Source organism: Myxocyprinus asiaticus, chromosome 6 (genome assembly GCF_019703515.2).
Source record: "Myxocyprinus asiaticus isolate MX2 ecotype Aquarium Trade chromosome 6, UBuf_Myxa_2, whole genome shotgun sequence".
Lineage (NCBI taxonomy): Eukaryota > Metazoa > Chordata > Actinopteri > Cypriniformes > Catostomidae > Myxocyprinus > Myxocyprinus asiaticus.
This window is the reverse complement of record NC_059349.1, coordinates 38,416,299-38,433,110: the sequence shown is the minus strand read 5'-3', so window position 1 is coordinate 38,433,110 and position 16,812 is coordinate 38,416,299. Positions and strand designations below refer to the sequence as shown.

General features: G+C 38.8%; 1 protein-coding gene across 11 annotated transcripts in view; it reads left to right on the top strand.

Annotated features, from left to right (window-relative positions):
* Positions 1–16,812, top strand: part of LOC127442106 (PWWP domain-containing DNA repair factor 3B-like) — a 38,085-nt gene that overhangs the window by 19,829 nt on the left and 1,444 nt on the right. For 8 of the 11 annotated variants that reach the window (XM_051699897.1, XM_051699888.1, XM_051699893.1 and 5 more), the window contains 10 exons: positions 11,769–11,912; positions 12,016–12,086; positions 12,191–12,276; positions 12,380–12,440; positions 12,634–12,709; positions 13,310–13,363; positions 15,617–15,667; positions 15,957–16,198; positions 16,399–16,614; positions 16,722–16,810. In XM_051699897.1, the coding sequence (XP_051555857.1) occupies positions 11,769–11,912; positions 12,016–12,086; positions 12,191–12,276; positions 12,380–12,440; positions 12,634–12,709; positions 13,310–13,363; positions 15,617–15,667; positions 15,957–16,198; positions 16,399–16,614; positions 16,722–16,810 (1,090 nt within the window). The remainder of the gene's footprint in view (positions 1–11,768; positions 11,913–12,015; positions 12,087–12,190; positions 12,277–12,379; positions 12,441–12,633; positions 12,710–13,309; positions 13,364–15,616; positions 15,668–15,956; positions 16,199–16,398; positions 16,615–16,721; positions 16,811–16,812) is intronic. The other 3 variants (XM_051699898.1, XM_051699896.1, XM_051699899.1) reach the window with 2 other exon arrangements.

The window sequence follows — 16,812 nt, the reverse complement described above, 5'->3', positions numbered from 1 at the left end:
GTAGATGTCCTAAATGACTTGTCAAATCTATAGTTTGCTAATATGAAATCTGTGGAGTGGTTCAAAAAAGGAGTTTTAATGACTTCAACCTAAGTGTATGTAAACTTCTGACTTCAACTGTATATTCCAGATGTCAGATTCTGTTAATATTGTGAAACTCCAATATTCAGCACAATGAAATATCACTAAACAGCTGGACAATTTTGTCCTACCTTTGCTGAATGCTTTTCAATTGTCAGATGCTTTTAATTACACACAAATTTTGGAGGTGTTATTTGATTCCGTTAACAAAGACAGGATTTTGAGGATAATTTTAACAATTTTAATTCAAACGTTGTTGACGAAAATATGATGAGAAATAAACAACACTGCAAGATATTACCAATGCATTGACAATGTTTTAGAAGAAGGAAAAACCTTGTTGAATAAAACGTTGTTTATTCAAATGATCCACTCTTAGTATTGTAAGGATTTTTTTTTCATCCAAGATGCGTGTAGAGAGATAAAAGCACCGATCCCTGGTAAACGTAAGCACTTTTTTAATCAGCTATTTTCGAACGCATCATATAAATTTATGAGATAAACAAGCCATCAACAGCATAAATATAATATTACAACTTACATTTGCAATGAAGCCGTAACCCTTCTGTGGGTAAGTACACACTAGGTCATGTAATTTGAATAATTGATGGGCCGAATAAAGGATGAACCCAAAGGCTTCTCTAAATCACATCAAAGAGTTGTTTGAAATCAAAGACAATCAAAGATACCATCAAAGTTTGTAACTTGTATTAACATATATTAACAGCAACAATGAAATGCAATAAACAATTACAATTAAAAATGTGTATGTTATCAGTGTAAATGTATAAGTCCTCTTGATCAGTTAATTTGACCAGTTTAGTTTGTTCCAACTTTATGTTGCTTTGCTCACATCAGTTGAGGTTCAGACTAGTTGGGGTTCACCCTTTTCTGACAAAAGCAAAAAAAAAAAAGAAAAAAGAAAACGACGATTCTATCCAGGGCCTAAATAGCCATATAAATGGGTGAAATTTTGGGGAAAAGGAAATCCAGTGGAATTTGTGAGTTCTTGTACAGTCCTACCACACTGTTAGATGGAGAGGAACACACTATACAGTCACTGAAGGTCAAAGAATCGATGCTATGTGACTCGCCATCTTCCATCCAGAAGAGTTTCAATGGAAAAAACAAACCTGGCAGAGATTCAAACGAATGTTTTTACATCTCCAAAATCAGGCTCAAAAGGGTCCTTGATATCTCTTCTTTGGTATTTAAGTTTCTTTAATACTTAAATCAACTTCTAACTAAAACATTGATTACTTCTTTGTTTATCCAACCTAGTTCTCTCGCTGGTCATGTTTCATCTCTTTCCCTCAGCGCTTGCTCACACACGCAATCGTGGAGGCAGGGCTTGCCACATTTATTCTAGCCAATAACAATTTTCTGTTTGGAAACTCAGCAGTTGCTTGGCAGATCTTTTGGAATTAGGTTATACAATGAAATATGATTGGAAGAATCCTAATAAGGATACCAAATCAATATACAATGATTATAAGAATTTTACTCTTATAAGAATTTCTTATAGGGGTTATACACTCCCCATCTAAATTAACACGAGTCCCTTCATGTTACTTAGATCACATAGTAATTTGAGGCTGTAGTGTTTCTCAAGGTATCCTGTTTTTCTACCAAAGTGTCAACAACTGCTTGATGAAATCCTTCCAGTAAAGTATGTGCAAATGAAATTAGGGGTTTCCCTAACTCTGAGTAATGAAACAATCCCAGAGGTCTATGAATTATTTCCGATCTGCGCACAGAACATTCACTAAGCATCTCATTGGAGGATTTCTCAACATTGGCATTAGTCTCCATGGAATTCTGGTCTTGTCCTATGCAATTTGTTGTTTGTCCATCCGCACAAGTTCCATATGGATTCTCTCTTATAAGTGAGTTCTGTTTGGCTGGACTCTCATTTGCATCTCCTGCTTCTACATCCATGGATGTCGCAGGTAAGTTCCCTTCCTCAACTCTTGTTCGAGGTGAGTTACTCTGATACTCTGCTTCATCCTTAGTTTGGGTAGTGGCAACTGTACCGTCAGAAGGAATCTCCACAAAAATTTCACCAGGTAAGTCTTGCTCTCCTGTGCTCAGGTCTGGATCAGGCTGGAATGGAATATCCCTCATCATGTTCTTCTTAACAGGCTGATTTGAAACTGTGTGTCTCCCTGGCATTTCATATACTTCCACCATCCGCTTTTCTGTGAGATATGATGTGGTGAACGTGGGCTGCCAATAGTCTTCCTCATCTTTTGAATCAGGTTCTTCAGATTGAACACTTTCTTATCCTTGGCTTCTTAGCGGGAATAACTACTTACTCTGACTCTTTTATTTCAGGAAGAAATCCACAAGGAAGAAGGTGATCATGGTGCAGTGTCCTTACAGGCTCATCTGCATTCTCAGGCTTCACAGAGTACACTGGTAAGTCTTCCATATGTTTAGTTACAATAGCTGTATAAACTGTAGATTCCTATCAATCAGTGAGTTTATGCTTGTTACGCAGACGCAGGTTTCTCACTAGTACTCTATCTCCGATCTCCAAGGTGGACCCTCTGATAACCTTGTCAAAGCATCTCTTGTTCTTTTCAGCAACTTTCTTAGCATTTTGGATTGCAATTCCATAGCTGTGTTCCAATCTGGCTTTCAAGTTCTTTACATACTGAGAATGAGAAGAGGTTCTACCATCCTTGACAGGTAACCCAAAGGCAATTTCAATAGGTAGCCTTGGTTGTCGGCCAAACATGAGCTCATAGAGTGAAAACCCAGTAACTTCATTCTTTGTACAGTTGTTACATTTCATTGTTACACATTCTTTGAGCTAATGGTTCCACATAATCATGCCAATGAGTTTTCTCTTTATCTTGCTGGGTACCTAGCATGCTTAGGAGGGTATGATTAAAACACTCCACAGGGTTCCCTCTGGGATGGTACGGGCTTGTTCTCACCTTATGAATGTTTGTGATGGCACATAACTCTCTTATGACATGAGATTCGAAGTCGGAATCTGTAGTGTGTGAAAAAATGGTCCCACAAACACTTTGTGACTGTAGCTGCCATTTGATCTATCGTGGGAATGGCCACTGCTTATTTCGTAAAGTGATTTGTAATGACAAGTATATCCTTTTGTGTTCTGACTATCTGGCTCCAGTGATAGAAAATCCATGCACACCAATTCCATGGGTCTGGTAGTGCATATATTGACAAGAGGAGCTGCCATATTGGGCTGAGATTTCCTCCGGATACACCTTCCGCAGGTCTTGATTTTCTGCTCCACCTCGAGAGACAAATCTTGATCTAATAAGGTCAAGAGTTTGTTCAATCCCTAAATGGCACATGTCATCATGACGTTTCTGGAGTACAGTGGGTTGGACCACTTCTGGTAATACCAATTGAAAGACTGTCTGGCCTTCACACAGCCGTGTTCTGTATAGGAGTTCATTCTTTAGCTGAAGACTGGAGGTCTGGGTTGTCAGCCTTCAGATTGGCAGGTAACCATTGTTCAGACTCCAGGAGATTTATGACATGGCTATGATGGGATCCTCTCTTTGCAGCTTTTTGAGGTCTGCTTGGCTGTACTTCTGCAAAGGTGAAACACCACACTCAATGTCCTGTTCCTCAAAGCTGGCAGGAACAGCTGATGACTGCATTGCTAAAGACTCTACATAGCAAAGGAGAGGGATATGCTCAATTTTGGCTAACAATATGCCTTTGACATGTCGCTTCAGCTGTTTCTCTAGCGATATCTCTCAATGGACTAAAGGATGCTACGAGATGTGCAGTAAATCGCTGGATTTTCCGGGTCTCGTCTTTGGATGCACCATCATCCTCCCACGCATCATGAGGTCTCCTTGATAATCCATCAGGATCCATGTTATGTTTACCTGCTTGGTACTTGATTTTAAAGGTAAAAGTGGAGCTAGCCAGCGATAGCTTGCCGCATCCAACTTGGCTGTAGTGAGTAGGTAAGTCAGTGGATTATTGTCTGTGACTACTGTAAATTGGCTTCCATAGAGATAATCATGGAACCTCTCCATGATAGCCCATTTGAGGGCTATCTTGATTAACTATGGCTTAACCCTCTGTTTGCATAAGCAATAACCCGTTTTGTTCTTGTACAATGCTGCACCCAAGCCAGTAGTGCTAGCATCTGTATGCAGCATGTAGTATAGCTTAGAGTCAGCGAAGCCAAGAACAGGAGCTGAGGTTAACTTATCAATAATGGACTCAAAGGCTTTCTGACACACTTGACTCGAACGTTCAGCAAAAGGCTCTTTGCTATTCAAGTACCTGCAGTCTGTAACTCTCTTACTCCCTTTACGCTGAGGTGGATAACCAACTGTGAGATTGGTCAGTGGTTTGACTATCTTTGAGTAGTCTTTAATGAAACGCCGGTAGTATCCTGAAAATCCGAGTTCCTTTAAGTTCTGGTGTCTCAGCCAGGTTTTTAAAGCTCAAATTTTTTCAGGATCTGTTTTTACTCCTCCTCTAGACACAATATGTCCCAGGTAGCGACATAAGTCTGAAAGAATTTACATTTGTCAAGGGACAACTTTAGTCCGTAATCTCTGAGATGTCCGAGCACATGAACAAGCCTGTTTTCATGCTCCTCCAAGGTGTCAGAATAAATGATTAAATCATCCAGGAAAACAAGGACTTCTTTCAAGTGGATGTCTTCCATGCATCTTTCCATGAGACGTTGGAAAGTGCTGGGGGCATTTGTAATGCCCTGAGGCATCCAATTAAATTCCCAGAAGCCCAATGGACAAACGAAGGCTGTCTTGGGCTTATCTTTCTCTTCCATTTCGACTTGGTAATATCCGGATTTCAAATCCATCATGGAAAACCACTGAGATACTGCAAGTGCAGAGAATGACTCCTCCAGATTTGGAAGTGCATAAGCATCTCGTATGGTTTGCATGTTCAATTTCCTGTAGTCCACACAAAGGCGTACACCTCCATTCTTCTTACGGACTGCAACTATCGGTGATGCAAATGAGGACTTAGATTCTCGGATTATGCCGGCATTGAAAAGGGATATGCAAATGCTTCTTTACTGCCTCATAATCTTGGGGATGGATTGGACATGCTTGCTGTTTGAAAGGGGTCTCATCTTTCAATTTGATATAATGTTTATCTTTGTGGTGTGACCGAAATCAAGATCGTGATGGGAGAAGACATCTGAGAAATAATTCAATTTCTGTGTTATGCGTTCCCTCCACTCCACAGGTAATGGAGACTGTCCAAAGTCAAAATGCAGTGTAGAATCTCGAGTTCTCCCATGCTGACTGGAACAATGAGCTGAGGTCAGCTTCCCTTCATTCACACAAGGGTTTTGGAAGCTGGTGTGGAATGCTGAGTTCAGCTAAAATACAGTTACTGGGAAATATAATGTCATGATCAGTTTCGTTCCTCAAAGAGACTGGTGCTTTAAAGGGACTACTCTTCGGTAAGGTAATGAGACAGACTCTGATGGCTGTTTAAGTAAGGCCCCCGTCTCATCTCCAACTGAAGTGGCTCGAACTATGTATCCCTCAAGCAGAGTCTTTTGCCCAGCAGGAAGAACTTCCTTTGTCTGCCCCCTGAGTTTTTCTAAGCCCAATCAACCACTTGCAGCTTGTTTTTGTCTTTTATTCAGTACTTTCCAAACTTGATTGTAACCATAATGAGAGCAGCTGCCTCAAACTGTTGGCTGGTTACTGCACTGCTAATATATGGCATCCAGGGTGTTAGTGCCAATTAACAGAGGGACTTCGCTGCTTGAATTGACATCTGGGACAACTAAAGCAAGGGTAGGTGTCTCAGGTTCTGAGTGAAGGAAATCTTTGGGGAACATAATGCAGACTTCAGCATACCATGAATAGGGCACTAACTGACCAATCGCTTCTTTCTACTGCAAGCAATTTGTCGATAGAGTGAATGGGTTGGTCAGAAAGATAATTATTATAGAATGACTGCGCCACCGTTGTAACCTGAGACCCTGTATCTAATAAACAGTTGCAGTCAGTCCCAAATACTTGGACAACTGCAGTGCACTTTTCTCCAATAAGCTTTTCTCTCGGCAGCTTTCTGCTCTGTTGGACAGTGTGTTTTAGTGTACATTTCTGGGCTTTCTTGGATGTGGGACATGAGTCATGCATGGCCTCTGTGTGTCCCGCCACAGGGGCGTTGGCTAGTTTAACTCATGTCGTTCTAGTGCAATGTTCTGTATGTCCCAAGCATGCTGCTTTTCTCTAAGCTCTTTTTTCTTTGCTTGCGCCAGTGTAGGGTTTGGTGCATTACTACAAGAAGAAGCAAAATGGCCATCCTCACCGCACCTAAAACAGTACCAAGGCTTTGGCTTTGAGGTGGTAGCAGGAGTTTTTGTCAACTGCTTATTGTCTTGTTTGTGTTCAACTGGCTTTGGTTTGTTACGCTTGGGGATTTTTGCCTGAGCAGCTTTCTCTTCTCTAAGGGCTAGAAGATTTGCAACTTGGGTTTGCAGTTTAGCCATTTGTTTTTGCAAGGGCTGTACCGCTGCTGAGGGGATGTAATCACCTTCAACAGGTAAATCGAAGTTTGTAAAACACGGATTACATGCAGCCTGTACATTGGGTTGGATCTTTGCTCCTGCTGCCCCAAGATGCTGTCGCATTTGGTTACTCTTAGCTGCTTGCCTGTCCTCTTCAGTGCGCAGCATGAGTAAAAATTCTGGAAATTTGGGGGGTTAGGTTTGCATCATTCAAGCTGGAGATTTGAAATCAAGGAATTATTCCAGCATCCTCGACAAAATTGTTTCAAGAGCTGCTTGTCTGACTCAGTGGCTGCAAAGCCATTGCTTCTTACAACAGAACTCAATGCTGTCTGAAGACGCTGTAGATAATCAGATGGCTTTTCTCCAGCATTATTATTAAGATGGAGAAATGCAGCAAAAAGCTCATCCCCATCTTCAACAGCAGCAAAGGCGGATTCAAGAAGGTCAAGATAAGCTTTGGGTGGAGTTAGAGGACTTAATGTTTTGATTATGTTAGAAGCTGGAGGTGAAAGGCTTTCAATGATCTTCCTCACCACTTGTGCATCACTAATTATGGGATCATTCAAGTAGAAATTGACTGTTCCACGGCAAAGTATCATAATCGACTTAAAAATTTGATGAGGAACTTTGCCAGAGAAATGTTAAGAACTTTAGCGGTGCATAGAGTTGAGAAGCAAACTCCCCGCTCCTGACTACATGCTCAACAACCACACGTTGAACATACGTGGTGGTAAGCTGACTGGGGCACTGTCAACTCTTAGGGTAGAACACTTGCAGGGATCTCATTCGGGTTGGGTGTATGAGGGCCTGTGTCCACAGAAAGTCTATGTGAATCTTTCTGAAAACCATCAAAGGGCATTTCTACTGCTTCACGAGGCAAAGAGGGCCTTTCAGAATCTGAAGGTGGGTTAATAACATCCAGCACAGGCTGATCTGTAACAGAATCGCTAATCCTACTGAGTTCATCCCTCAGAACATCTTCAAATTGTTTCCCACTCAACTTTGCTAATTGTTTCAGCTCAGACAGGTAAGCTTTAGTGGTTGTGGTGCCACAGGTCTCACTGTACACGCTTGCTAGACTTTGAATATGATGAACTACTTCAGGATCCCCATGACAGGGTCTGTGATAAGGTAAGAGCTTCTAAAGCTGTCATGGCAGAACCATGTTCAAATTCAACTACTGGCTGCCGACAGTATGGGGACTGATTATCAGTTATCTGTTCGAGAGATGCTTCCATACTTATGCTAAAACTCAATTTCATCATCAACAGCAGTGTTTGATAACCCACTTATCAAGACAAAATTGGGTACTTTCAAATTCTCCTTAATAACTACATCCATGTTATCTGTACACAATGAATTATATCAAGGTAACAGACATTTTAGAAGGAAACACTGTTTAAAGTAGACTGAATTGCAGTCTTGCTATTTACAATGTTGTTCCAGCACAACAGTTCAACAAATTCAAAATATTGTGTACCTTTTTCAAGTAATAAAAGGTTTTTGGAAAACTTTGGGTCTTCAAATTTTGCAAAATTACAAACTCCTGGCTGGCTCGCCAAGGTTTACTGTGCAACCCTTCTGTGGGTAAGTACACACTAGGTCGTGTAATTTGAATAATTGATGGGACAAATAAAGGAGGAACCCAAAGGCTTCTCTAAATCACATCAATGAGTTGTTTGAAATCAAAGATACCATCAAAGTTTGTAACTTGTATTAACATGTATTAACAGCAACGATGAAATGCAATAAACAATTACAATTAAAAAATGTGTGTGTGTTATCAGTGTAAATGTATAAGTCCTCTTGATCAGTTAATTTGACCAGTTCAGTTTGTTCCAACTTTACATTGCTGAGCTCAGATCAGTTGAGGTTCACCCTTTTCTGACAAAAGAAAAAAAAAGAAAATGACGATTCTATCCAGGGCCTGAATAGCCATATCCATGGGTGAAATTTTGGGAAAAAGGAAATCCAATGGAATTTTTGAGTTCTTGTACAGTCCTACCACACTGTTGGATGGAGAGGAACACACTATACAGTCATTGAAGGTCAAAGAATCAATGCTAGGTGGCTCGCCATCTTCCATCCGGAAGAGTTTCAATGAAAAAAAAAAAAAAAACCGGGGCTGAGATTCAAACGAATGTTCTTACATTGCTAAAATCAGGCACAAAAGTGTCCTTGATATCGCTTCTTCTGTATTTAAGTTTCTTTAACATTTAAATCAACTTCTAACTACAACATTGATTTACTTCTTAGTTAACCCAGCCTAGTTCTCTCACTGGTCACGATCTCTTTCTTTTCCCTCAGCATTTGCTCACACATGCAGTCGTGGAGGTGGGGCTTGCCGCATTTTTTCTAGCCAGTTTTCTGTTTGGAAACACAGCAGTTGCTAGGCAGATCTTTTGGAATTAGGTTATACAACGAAATATGATTGGAGGAATCTTAATAAGGATACCAAATCAATATACAATGATTATAAGAATTTTACTCTTATGAGAATTTCTTATAGGGGTTACAAAGCAAATGCACAACGGAGCTTGAACAGCTGAACTTGTAGAGAGAGTATTGTGATGATTGCTCCGTGCGTGAGCCCGGTTAACTGAAGCGCTTTTAATCACCTAAATGAGTCTTATATAGCCTATAAATGAGCCTAATCAGCTATATCAACAACATTAATATACTATTATAACTTAAAACTGTGAATCAATGAAGTCAGCGAATGCACAACAGGAGTTCTAGATAGAGCACATAAACTGGTGTGAGGCCTTTCTTTCATGTTGTTTGTTCACATTTTTATCACAAACTCTCCTGTGAGTGAGCTTGTGAAGGGATTTCAAGATTGTAACTTCAGTCGGGGACGATTGGACATGTAGTTGTTACACCTAGTTGTGGTGTGCGTTTGGCTTGAGTTGCGTGCTAAATGCGTATCTTGTGAATATGGCGTTACCATAACAATTTGCTTTGTAGCACAAAATCATAGAAGTCTCTAAAAAATAGAAAATGAATACGCCCCTGTCATAAAGATTCCACAACACAGATGCTTAAGATCTAATACTTCACTATACTCATTAAATGACATTATTTTAGGAATTGATTTCAGGTTTTCATAAGGTCATTTATGTGAGTTGATATGTTTTCATCACATGCATAACCGCCGGTGGCACTGTTGTCACGGTGATGCTCATAGCCCTAGCGCTCACGAACTTGCGATGGACATCATGACTAAAACTTGATTGGGGGCAGTGGTGGCTCAGTGGTTAAGGCTCTGGGTTACTGATCAGAAGGTTGGGGGTTCAAGCCCCAGCACCGCCAAGATGCCACTGTTGGGCCCTTGAGCAAGGCCCTTGACCCTATCTGCTCCGTATTCTCTCTGCTAACCGTATTTAGTTGTAATAATTGGTACAAGATGGCAAAATCATACAAGATGGCTCATACAAAAGCTGTATCATGGGTGACCCTGCGCTCTGACCCCAGCTTAGCTGGGATATGTGAAAAAAAATTTAAAATTATAATTATTATTAATTAAAAGTGGTCATTCATGCATTTTTCCATGACAGTTTTTCACCCTGTTTCTGGCCCTCTGTCTGAAATGCCCTGTTTCTGTGTACTACTGCTTTAAGACACAGCCACAGTTATGGTTGGCTAACATTATAGACCTTTTTCACCCTCCGGGTTTTGGAACACGGAAGTAAACATTTGAAGGGTAAACTTTGACAGCGGTGAATGGGAGATCACAGCAAATATTATTTTCACTTACCCATTTGCTCCAAGACCAAAAGAAAAAATCCACTATTATGTTTGAATGACATTCCGAAGAGGAAAATACAGAGAGAGGTGGATAAAGACAGTCAGATGGGAGATGACAAATATTCTGTCACTCAGCAGCTGTAATAGTACCCCCCTTGCAGCTGTGCTAATTCGTTTATTAAAACTAATTCCAGGGTAATATAACACAAAGCATAATGTTATAAATTTACACTCAATATTTTAAAAATGTATAAAAGAAAAAAATTGGCGAGATTTATGCTGATACATAAGACGGAAACGCATCATCACCGTCTGTGAAAAAGGTCTATTGCAAAGCAAACGCCCCCTTCATTAGTGGAAAAAATCTTTTCAAGAATGAAAGAAACTTGCAAGTGGTTTACAAATCACCTAAAAGCACTCAGTCCAGGTGCTCATTGATAACTATATGTCATAATTTATGTGAAGCTCTCAATCAAACTACACAAGTTGTTTGACTGAAATACCAATAGAAAACTGAACAAAATCGTCACACTGTTTCTCCCCAATACTTACCAGGCATACAAGACATAAAATAATGCTATGTAAACAGCGGAAATAGTCCATACAGTTAAGGGTATAGTTCACCCAAAAATGAAAATTCTCTCAACATTCACTCACTCTCATGCCATCCCAGATGTGTTTGACTTTTTTTCTTCTGCAGAACTCAAACAAAGATTTTTAGAATATCTGTGCTCTTTAGATCCATACAATGGATGTGAATGGTGACCTGACCTTTCAAGCTCCAAAAATCACTTAAAGGCAGCAGAAAAGTAATCCACAAGACTCCAGTGTTTTAATCAATTTCTTCAGAAGCAATATGATAGGTATGGTTGAGAAACATGTCAATATTTAAGTCCTTTTTTACTATAAATTTACTCTCACTTTCACATTTTGAAAGTGAAAGTGGAGATTTATGGAGATTTTGGACTGGAGAGGAAGCTTTGAGTTCTGAAACTTGCTGTATGTTTTTATTGTACAATGACCTCTTAAATGTCAAAATATCAAATAATTTTTTTCCCCTAATGACATGACCTCTTTAAATTCCAGGATGTTTCTAATCGAAACCTATCGTATTTCTTCAGAAGACTTGGAATTTGACGCACAAGTCACATGGTCTACTTTTATTATACTTTTGGGTCCTTTTTAAGCTTTAAAGTGATGCACTGTCCACTGCCGTTGTACTGCAAAGACAGAGGGCTATCTGTATTTTAAAAAAACATATTTTGTGTTCTGCATAAGAATGATATGAGGGTGAGTAAATTATGACACAAAAATGTTCATTTTTTAGTGAACTAATCCTTCAAATGTAAATGCCTTATTGCTTGTCTTAACTGATCTCAAGATACATGAATTTTAATGCTATGAAGATAATAATGTCATGTTATGTACCCAGCAGATCAAAACATGTCCTCTGACCTCTCGATTGAACTGAGCCTTCAAGAGGAGCCCTACCCTCTCAACAACTCCCTCTTGCAGGAAGAGGATCAGGATGATGATGAAGAGGAGCTACCCAGCTTCTTGCAGCAGGACAATAAAAGTGAGTGAACGATACAAGGAAAATCCTTTGGGGGAAACAGGACAATTTCAAGATGCAATCTGCTTTTTTGGTCAATGTTATGATATGAACTGTTCAATTCCAGAGCGTTTGTCAATCACAGAGGGACTCTGCGTGTGGTGTAAACTGAGAAAATACCCCTACTGGCCAGCAGTGGTACGTACAGCACAGTTGGGCAAACTGTGGAACTGTTTAGTATAGTTTATGGCTTGACATTGAAAACTGCAGTTGATTTTGAAGCTTATGCATCTGTTCCATAGGTTAAAAGTGTAAATCACAAGAGCAAAAAAGCTAGCATTGTGTTTATTGATGGTTTCCTGCTTGATAAAAAGAGAATCAGAAAAGGGTAAGAATTCATCTTATTATTATTCACCATTTGTGGTATTTATTATAAATACCATAGTCTGAAAATGTATTGGTCGTAATATCCTCACTCTTTTGTTCTTAAGGTTTTCTGTATCCCTGCGAACCCTAAAGCCCTTGGATTGTGAAGAGTCAGATAAACTTGTGGTAAAGCTCTCTGATTTAAATATTGCAACAATTTTTGGCTTAATATAACTGCCCTTTCAGAGTGCATGCTCACTGTTTCCATATTTCTGAAATTAGAGGGCTTTTTAGTCATTGCTATGCTGAGCATACTTAAGACATTTAAGTTGACATGTTGTTGTAATAAAAAATAACATGTTGTTGACACTTCTGTTAGGATATAGCGAAAGAGAAGTACGGCAGTGCTATTACCTGGTCTCTGGAACTGATATCAGACTATAGAATCCGCATCGGTATGTATGTATATTTGTCTGTGTGATATTAAACATTTTGTGTATTTACAACGAGTACGTTTCTGGTTTAGAATTCATTCATTATATTCTCTAGAAATATTATTTTGCCATTTGAGGAAAGCAGTTAAGTCTTACTCTGCATTATTATTATTATTTTCTTTTTTTACTGCTGTTGTCTTTATAGTTTTTAGCTCCAGTGTTATGGCCCTATTTTAAGGCGCTAGTGCTAAGCACATTGCAATGCCATAAGACATATGCACAAAGTCAATGGACATGGTCATTAAGTTTTTTTTTTTTCATTCAAGCATGCGCTAAGTCCAGGTGCAAGTGGGTTTGGCGAAAAATCATGCCAAATCCAAACATTTTACTCTCTCCAAATTCTTCCACCGGCCCCTTTTGCAGTGACTCAACAACAGGTGGAAAAATACCAATACCAATTAAATAATAAATACAATTGTAAATATAAAAATAGTAATAATTGAAAAATGAACCATGATCTCTAGAATGTTTTATACAAATTTTATTCAGATGTTTTGTTTCATAAAACGGCTACAACAGTGATTGTAAGGGACCTAATTTTATGTTCCACTATATTTTCAGAGTTTGGACATGGACTTTATTACCACCTGCCTGTAGAATCTCCAAATTGCAAATGTAGGAAATGAGTTTAGACATTGCGCTGCAAACACACATGCTTTTGAAACTTCTTAGCGCAATTACCTTTTTTCTCAGGAAAATAGCAAACTGCGCTTTGCACCACTTCATTAACATACAGTACACCCACAGTTTGCGCGCATACACCCACAGATAGTGCAAATACTTATCCACCCATGCCCACTTGCACTTTTAGCTGGCATGAAAATTGCGCTTAGAATTAGCACTCTCACGCTATGCGCATGGTCGTAGTGCATAGCGAAAATATATGGAGTTATATATGTGCCAAAATTGTATTTTTAGCGAAAGTGGATATTTTGAGTGCACAAAAATGCTTTGCGAGCACAAGATGATATTTTGAGCCCAAAGTTATTTTGTACCATTTGAACTCAGTTTTGTAAAGCAATGTATCTTCTTGCAAAGATACATTTTTTGCGTGTGCAAAATCTCACTCATTCTCTCTCCTCGTATGCCCTCTGCGTGCGCCCGCCTCCTACGTCAGGATTGGCTATTAGAAGCTGCTTACAAGCACTCTGTGATTGGACAGTTGAGGTAGCTACAGCAACAATGAACATCTGTAGCAGTAGTAGAATGTAGCAGAAGAGCCAACAGGCACAATGCTCCAAATTCAGTACACACTTTATATATTGTATGCAGTTATCATTACAAAAGATATTTACCCCATGGATTATAGACATACCAGGAATACTGTAAGGCTTAACTTACTGTAATGTAAGTTTTTCAAAATAAAGTAGCCTGGGATTATGCAATGCTAAGGATTTCTTCCTATTTTTCTTTTTTTTTTCTTTTTGCTGTCTCAAACAATTGAGGTTCAGTATACTGTACATTTCATTTACCCCAAACTATGACAGGAGACATAATTAGCCTCTTTTCCTTTTTCTTCTCAATCAATTTTGCCAGAAGGATTGTGGTAGAATGCATAAACTTCATAAAAAGAGCATACTGAACATTTCAAGATAACCCACATCTTTGAAATGCAAACATAAAGATCAAGGATAGAATGTTAATTTAGGCAATATTTATAATATTCATAATATTTATAATATGCCAGGCTGTTGAAAAAATAGAAGACACTAAAGAAGGTGGACTAAATAACATGTTTATTAAAGAAAATAATATTTCATATAATAATAACAAAAATAAGAAGTTTCAGTGGTTGCTGATCCATGGTAGACTGTAATCTGGTCACTTTTATTTTAATAAACTGCTCTCTCAGAATATCCTGTGGGATAGATAGAAGCCAAATTAAGTTCCCCCAAAACTACACTATTACGTTAGTCTAAAAGAGTTTTATACACAGGAGAGATTAAATTAATATAATTTCAGATTAAAGTGGTAGCTAACATGGCCAAACTAGTAGCTACGTAAGTGTAACTTGGTAACCTAGATAACCAAATACTAGTCAAAAGAACCATACTAAGAGAGCTAGCCAGATTGTTAGTTAGCTAGTAAGCCTATTGGCAGTGTACAGACTAAAAATATATTTCATAAAGGTTAAATAAAAACAGTTGAGACAACAAAAGAGCTGCTTTCATGTGGTCATAGTGTTACACATTTCCTTTTTTGAAAACAAACTATCCCCTTCTCTTCCTCTTGTTTTTATTAGCAGTATGATCTGTGGTCTAGCCAACCAATCAAAATGTACCACCTCATTGCTGATTGGCTGAAATTCTGGCACATTATAATGCTGTGAACTTGAGCAAACAAGCAGTCAATGCTATGAGTGCACGCAGTGTGGGTAGGAGGAGAGAGCGAGTGAGATCTTGCACATGCAGAAAACAGTGGCATTACGTACATTTCAGAATTCTGTTAATTCACATTCAATAAACTTTATTCAAATGCAAAATTTATTTTTGTTTGCTCAAAGTGAATTCATCTTTGCAAGAAGATACATTACAAAACACACATGCAGAATACCTTTTTGTGTGCTCAAAATATCATCTTGCGCATGCAGAATATTTTTGTGTGCTCAAAATATAATTTTGGGCATGCAGAATTGTGGCACACATTTAACTCCATAAAAATGGAGCCCATTGAATTTGTGTCATCAGCCTATGGCAAGCATATTGAACATCCCCTTTCTTGAGAATACAGTTTCTCATTTAAGCATCTAGAATTTGAACCAAACTTCTCACACACTATTTTATCTATGTGCTGGTGTTTTACTTGTGAGTTAAGTAACTAAATAGCAGAGATGCAAAGAAGTTTAAATTAAAAATGTTTTTCTGGCAGGTTGTGGCTCTTTCGCTGGTTCCTTCATCGAATATTGTGCTGCAGACATCAGTATGTTTCCTTTTGTAGTAGATTTTCATACTTCTACTGAATCTAAATAGTTTATAGTTGTAGAATTTATTTTATTTTTATTAACCCATTGCAATCAAATTAACTATACAAACTATAGTTATTCTCCTTTTTCTTGTTGATTAAATTTAAAGTTTGCTTTAGATTAAACTGTACATATTTCTCAATCAGCCTACTCATTATAAACCAACCTATAACCCTTATTCAAGCTAAACTCCCTTATTAACCAGTGTTGATTTAACAGAAATTATCCTTTGATTTGTGATCCCAGGCTGCCCAGTAAGGAAAAAGTATTCTGAAGGGAAATTTGTGCTGACCTTCCCCAGTCAGGAGATTCTGAGCCAGCAATGCAACAACTCGGATGAAAATGTTGAGGATATTGTTGTGGAAGAGCAAGACGAGCTCCTTTCGAAGAAGGTGCTGCCGGACCGATCAAAAGCTGCACGCAACCGTGCCAACGAGCAGTTGGTGGACTTCATCGTCAACAAGCGAAGAGTCGAAAATCGCTTATTGGTAAGAAATGCAACACTGCAATTTTGGTTAATTTACAACAATGTACTGTTTAAATGATGGCGAATTACAGTATATTGAGAGATGCATTTATAATGTCAGTACTGTACATTTCCATTGCAAAATACAATTGTATGCACATTAAAATGCTGAGGACCCAGGCCAGTATTCCAGGTCCTAACCCCTTTGTCTGGTGCACACAGGCAGTCATCAGCGGTCAGGAGTCATCTAAATGGCTTCAAGCCCTTCTGAAGCCCACACGCCCAGTGGTTGATGTCTATTTGGAAGATGAGGAACAGGTTGATAAGGTGTACCGTTACCTGAACAAAGTCTGTGACAACGCCCTTCAAAGAAACACCTGCCTGGAAAATATCCAGGCAGACAGGATTCGCCTTATTCTTGATGTGCTTCTGCCAGAGGTAATTGGTTCATTCATAGCATTTTACCATCAATGCCAGCTACACATTTCCCATTTTGGTCATGTATAACCATGCTTCAATTTAATAAAAAAAAAAAAAAAATTTAGGCAATTATCTATGCCATTGCTGGAGTCCACAAGCTTTCCTTGGAGAACGCGGAGGAAAAGTATCGTAGAGGGCCATGCTTTAGTAACAGGT